This window comes from Humulus lupulus, chromosome X (assembly GCF_963169125.1).
Source record: "Humulus lupulus chromosome X, drHumLupu1.1, whole genome shotgun sequence".
Classification (NCBI taxonomy): domain Eukaryota; kingdom Viridiplantae; phylum Streptophyta; class Magnoliopsida; order Rosales; family Cannabaceae; genus Humulus; species Humulus lupulus.
The window spans coordinates 24098625-24105552 of record NC_084802.1 but is presented as its reverse complement, the minus strand read 5'-3'; the positions used below and the strand labels follow the sequence as shown (position 1 = coordinate 24105552).

The 6928-nt window shown below is 37.9% G+C and overlaps 1 protein-coding gene across 1 annotated transcript; it reads right to left on the bottom strand.

Moving 5' to 3' along the window:
• Positions 1-2524: 2524 nt before the first annotated feature.
• LOC133805628 (uncharacterized) lies at positions 2525-2929 on the bottom strand. The gene has a single exon (XM_062243801.1). The coding sequence runs from the start codon at positions 2927-2929 to the stop codon at positions 2525-2527; it is 405 nt and encodes a 134-aa protein (XP_062099785.1).
• Positions 2930-6928: the final 3999 nt, after the last annotated feature.

The window sequence follows — 6928 nt, the reverse complement described above, 5'->3', positions numbered from 1 at the left end:
ACGTACTACTTGCTCTTGTGTTCTAGCTATGTAGAGTAATATTTACTTTATGTTCTAATTGGCATCACAACCGTAACTACTAAATTTTATAGCATACATAAATGGAAAAGATGATAACATTAAGAACACGCCTTATAAATACATCTATTTTTTGAAAAATCATAAATTATATATATTAATGTGTTATTAATTTTAATGAATAATTTTTTTTTTTTAAAAAGTTCCACGTCCTAAATATTCTCACTCATTAATAAAAAAAATATTATTGAAATATGGAGAAATTAATAAAGTTTATATATATACTAGGTATAAGCAACGCGTAATGCACATTTGTTTAGTTTTATGTAAAATATATTATATTTTTTAATTATTATTTAAATTTTAAATAAATAAAAATTTTCATATATTATAAAAAGAATGATACAAACATATTTTTAAAAACTTAAGACAAAACATTGTCTATAATTTTAAGAGAAATAAACAATATCATAATTTTTATATTAAAAAATCAGTAAACCAAGACTTTGTTATATACACACTTTTTATATATAAAAAATATGATGCATTCTAATTTCAAAGTAAATTATTTGATGTTATTTATTAATTTTAAATTTAGTGTTCATAATAATTTAAATTTTGGTATTTTATATTTTGATTTCTATATTATATATGGTAATTTTAATTTTAAAATTATATACTTTTTTTCTAATTTTCTTTTAGAAAAAATATCCAATATAATAAAATATTAAGAAATTCAAAATTAAAAGTATGAATTTAAAAAGTTTATTTGAGCAAATTCTTAATTATTTAATTAAAAAAATTTAAAGCTAACATAAATTTATATATAAACTAAAGGCTACAACAATTAAAATAAGTAATTTCTCATTAAAAAACTAAAGAATGAAATAAGAAATATGTATATTTATATCTTATGTCACTATTACATATATGTTTGGATAAACAAAATATATTAAATGACAAAATAAATAATTAGTAAAAGAAAGAAAAAAATAAATTTAAACATATAAATAGTTTTTTGTTATAGTTTTTAAAACATAATTGATAGAGTAAATTTAAATGAGATTTTAAAATATGTGATGAGAATTTATTATTTATTATTTTAATTTATTTTACCTTATTTAGATAAATTTATTTTTATTTGTTTAATCTATTTACTTTATTTAGACGACTTTAAAATTAACGGTATTAGTAAACAATAAAAAAAGTATTAAATCTAATGAAAACTAACAATTTCCGTTAAATTCACATTTATAATATATAAAGATATCCAGACAATTACTAAAAAACATTAAATATCAATCATTATAATTTTAGCATCATTGTAGAGTAATTTTATATTTTTTGTTTATTAGGTAAAAATTAATAAGTTATATTCTATGCATATAATAAAAGCACAATTTTTTAGGTTTTTTTTTTCTTTTCTCTCTAGAAACCTATTTTTTTGGTCCTCGTCAACCTCCTAACTTTTACAACCCGCTCCTGCCAACATCCAGAGCTCTACCATCGTGCCCCATCACCTTGATTTTGCTCAGTTCAGCGGTATAGTGAGGTGCCTCAAATCTATGGCTATTACGTTGTCATTTGATAGTGTTAGTTGGCTTGCAATCACGAGATGATGAATAGGCTAGGAGGAGTAGTGAAAAACACACGGCGTGGTCAGGGATAGTGATGTAGTCATCATTTGGTGGTGTTGATTGTTTTGCAGTCATGAGATAATAAATAGGCTGAGACCATCTCCAATGTAAAAAACATTATATTTGGTGTTGGAGATACTCCAACGTAGCATTAAATACATCTCTAATTTGCTGTGTTTGCTACAATATACAGCATATATGTCGTATACTGTAGCACACGGTATTCTCTTTTTGATTTATTATTTTATTATATATAATTATTATTATATATATTTATATTATTATTCATATATATATTTATATTATTATATATATAATTTAGAATTTAGTTTATTATGTGGATATTAAATTGTATATACCACAAATTATTTTTTTTAATTATAATTTAAATAAAACATTATTAAATATTTCTATTTTTTTTAATATTACACAATACAAACATTACAAATTTAAAGACACATTAAAAAAATTAAAATTGAACACATTAAACATCACATTCTCATTATAATCAATAGTACACATTCTCAATATTCACAATCACATTACAATTTTTTTTTAATATTAATCATAGTAATGCATACGAAATATACTCAAAATTATACAATAAAACATTATAAACTTAAATCATAGTTAATGTTACACAATAAAAATGTTACAAACTTAAACATACATTAAAAAATTAAAATTAAACACGCCAAAATCAAACGGAAAGCAATAACATAGAAATGAACCTTATGAGATACAAAGACAACAATTCAATAATGTGGAAAATTATTCCCTGTTCCGCCAAGATTGTCAAAGTATGGACTATAATCTTGTGAGTCATTTTCAGATCTTTTACCTTGATCTTGAGATCGTTGCCCTTCATCTTAAGCACTTTGTCCTTGATATTGAGATGCTCGATATTGTGATCCCTGATATTGAGATCCTTCTCCTTGTTCTCCAACTTCAGATGTTCGTGCTCTTTCTCTGTAAATTCTTCTTTTTTCGCTTTGAATGTACTGGCGAAACTCTGGATCGGATATAGAATCCAAATCCGTGAATAAAATTTTATCTTCAGTCTTTCTTTTATGACGTTCATTTCTATCTGTGTTACTCTTTTCAATAACTTGAACGAGTTTTTTACTTTGTTCCATTAGTTTGTTAAATTGATCATCACCTAATTGTTTTGTCTTTGCTTTTTTCACACCAATAGGTCTTTCAGTTGAATTATTAATGATTTCCTCATTATTAATATTAAGATCAAATGAACTCATACTGGTGGATGCTGACATCGGATGTTATACCCAGATTTCGAGCCATGTTAAATGTGACCTCGAAAGCTGGATTCGCAGCGAATGAACTCGTAAAGTCTGAGGTATGTTCCAAGACTAGACATCGAGCCTGCAAAGCTGAGACGACTTTGAATATGATGGCCTCGAACTCCACACGATCTCGAAGGGGTAGCACCCGAGATGCATCTATCCTCAGGGATGACCTCGGATCAGGAGTTCCGAGCCTGACGCGAGTACGATCTCGAAAGCCATGTGACCTTGGAGGTGTCATTAGCTCGAAAGTTGATGTAAGACCTGGGAGAATAAGGCCTTGGAGATATATGATAATAACCTTAAACATCTTCAAGTGTTGTCCATAAGAGACGTGGTCTACATTTATTAATGTAAATCCCCTGAAACCATGAGATATTATTTGATTAGTTATACGCCCCCTGGTCTTCAGGGGACGTTTCCTTTTATATTGGATTATAGGTATTTAAAGCCATTTAATTTATTTGCACAAAAAGAGTAACTACCCGAAGTATGTGGGATAGTATTCTGCAATTTTCTCTATAAATAGAGAGATCATGCACCATTGTAAAGGGGGGAATTTCTGAATCTTGAGAGAAAACTCTGAAGAATTCATCCTTGAAGAATTTTCAGAGATCATCTTGAGCTTAATAAAAAAGACTCGTGGACTACGCAGATTTAACTGCTGAACCACGTAAAAATCGTGTTTTGTATTATCATATTTATATTGGCCATTACTGTTCATTGTTTACGTGCTCTTCTTTCACTGTTGACGAAAAATGGCGTCAACAGTTTGGTGCTTTCATTGAGAGCCTTAAGCATTCATCCCTGAGTAAGTCATGGCCACTAATAATCATAATACACCTGAAGAGAATTATCCAAGACGTCCTGGGAAACAGCCGATGGAGAACCCAGATGTCGAGGAAAGAAGTGGATCTTCCGATTCCCGGGGACCACCTGCTCCACCAAGGGATGAGGATATGTATTACAATCCTGAGCGGTATGTTCCCATTGTGGAACTTGAAAACCGGCAGTTGAAATAGCAGTTGGCAGAGGCCAACAAACGGAATGAGGAGTTGACAAGGATAGCCACAGAGGCGCAGGTGGCTCAGCCCCCGCCTCCGCGCGAAAACTAAGTCCCTCCTCCGAGGGACGTACACGTTCCTCCCCGTAGACCCCGTGGGCGTCCACGAAAAGATGATGCCACAAGGAGGCCGGCTCAACCTCCGGCACCAGCAGAGCCATCTGCTCCACCTAGGCCCCAGAGGAGTACTCGAGCTCGGGCCCCAACTAACCCGCCTGCGGAGGTACCTACAGGAACTGAGAACAACCGAACCCCTGCAAAGGCTCGGACTCAGATACCTGGGAGTGCACCACATGCAACCAACCCATCTCAGGCAAACTCCGGACCATCTAGGCCGAGAAATGGGTGGCAGCCACCGTCGTCCATACGGTTCCCTCCATCACCTATAAGATATCCTTTGCCTCCCTGCAAGAATGCTCAACCCGTTCGAGATCAGGGTGAAGAGCGTGCGGGAGGAAGACAAGGAAATGGGGAGGCTTTCCAGGAGCGGAGAGGCGCCCCATCTGAAAAAAGTCAAACATCTCGGTCTCGTACGGCGGAGATGAGGCGACACGGAAAGAATCCATCATGAAATAACCATGCGACAAGTTCTACCAGTGATGATTCTGGAGATACCAGGTCGGTCAGCAAGCATGACCGAGGTCGTAAGAATACTGGAAACCGCAGAAATCGTCCCGACCTGCGAGAGCACCTGAATCAAAGTCGAGGTAATGACGACCTGAGGGATCGCTTGAATAAGCGTAGAGATCCCTTGCGGAGACGCGAGCCTGGAATCATGATCGATGACAACCGATTCCAGACAGTACCCCTTGCGGACCTAGTCCAAGAAAGAATCGATTAGCTTGAAAAGGCTTTTAGGCTTTTGAAAAATGAGCAAAGGAATGATCGATATGAAGACTCTGACGAGGAGCTCGAACCGTTTGCTCCCCATATTTCCAATACTCCATTTCCTCAAGGGTTTCGGATCCCTCACGTCCCGACGTTTGAAGGAAAAACCGACCCGTGTAGTCATCTGAGCACGTTCAACACCATAATGAGAGCCAGTAACGTGGGTTACGAGCTCAGATGCATGTTGTTTCCAGCATCATTGATAGGACCTGCCAAAAGCTGGTTTGAAAAATATAAGAGACACTCAATAACCTCTTGGGAGCAGTTGTCTAAAGACTTTAAGAAGCAGTTCAGAGCGATGATGGGGGTCAGACCAGAGGCATCAACCTTAACTAACGTTCGACAACAGCCGGGCGAAACACTAAAAAGTTACATAACAAGGTTTAATCTGGAAGTCGCCCGAGCTCGGGACGTGGATGACAGTGGGCACCTAATGGCTGTCTGAGCCGGCGTAATGCCGGGAAGCGCCCTTTGGGACGACATGCAAAGAAAACCAGTAAGGTCCATAACCGAGTTTAACAGACGAGCGTAGAGGTTTGTCAATGTAGAGGAAGCGAGGTCGACACTTAATGCGACTTCCCAGCCCGAAACTACAACGATAAACGTCAACTCTGCCTCAACCTCGGCGGACCCAACAGCTCCAAAGCCTATCGCGGAAAACCCCTCCAAGAGGAAAAAGAACGAAGGGAGTAACCCCGAAGCTGAAGGAGGAAAGAAAAAGAAGAGGGAGAGATATTTCTCCGTGTATAAAGTATACACCGAGCTCAATGAGTCTTGGGAGAGAATATACCTGGCTAATGAAAACCAAGTCCCCTTTAGGCGTCCAGACCCGATGAGAAATCAAAAATCCAAGAGGGACTCCAGTAAGTAATGCCGATTTCACAGAGACACCGGGCATACAACCGATGAATGTCGACAACTGAAGGACGAGATCGAAGGATTGATCTCGAGAGGTTACTTCCGGCAATATGTCAAAAACAAGAGTACTAGTCAGGCGGCCGCGAGCCAGAGAGTAGCCGCGCCTCCGACGGCACAAAACAATAATTCCCGAGCTCGGGAAGAAGACAGGCCCCCGCCGATAGATGGAGAGGATGTAGTAACCATCTCGGGAGGGCCTCATCCCGCAGGAGTAGGCAGGAATGCCCAAAAGAGATACGTTAACGAGCTGAAAACTGGGGATGGGTCTCCTTATGAACCCGAACCTAGGGCTCCAAAAAGCCAGAGGATTGAAACACAACCAATAACCTTGACTGAGGAAGACGCGTCCCATGTCCAGTTTCCTCACCATGACCCACTAGTCATCACCCTCCAGCTGGCCAATAAGAGGGTCCACTGAGTTCTCATAGACAATGGGAGCTCGGTCAACATTCTCTATAAAGCTACCCTCGAAAAGATGGGACTCTCCCTTCGCGACCTGAAAGCGTGTGCAACTACTTTGTACGGCTTTTTAGGAGAAGGGACCGCCTGCATGGGATCCATCGAGCTCCCCATCACCTTGGGAGACTACCCAGTCTCGGCAATCAAGATGATGGAGTTCGTGGTAGTAGACTTACCATCAGCCTACAATGTGCTGCTCGGGAGACCCGCCCTGGTCGGGCTGGGGCCAGTTTCATCAGTAAGGCATCTGGCCCTTAAGTTCCCGACCCCTAGCGGAGTCGGAACATTGAAGGGAGACCAATTAGCAGGGAGGGAATGCTACAGCATCTCCTTGAGAGGAAAGAAACAGACGAGCACACAAGCACTCGCCATCATTCAAAACAAAGATGGAACAGTCTTAGAGATTGATCCAAGGATTGAGGAGAAAGTTGACCTCGAACCTTTAGAGGAGCTCGAAGAAATTCGGCTGGAGGAAACCGATCCCTCGAAAAAGGTAAAGGTCGGAAAACACCTCCAAGATGAGACAAAATAGCAATTAATTTTCTTTTTGAAGAAAAACCAGGATGTCTTCGTGTGGTCGCACTCGGACATGGTAGGAATAAGTCCGAATATAGCAAGCCACACACTGAATATAGACAAGA

Excerpts from the sequence above, each read along its gene's own strand:
- LOC133805628 (XM_062243801.1), bottom strand. The coding sequence starts at position 2,929 with ATGTCAGCATCCACCAGTATGAGTTCATTTGATCTTAATATTAATAAT.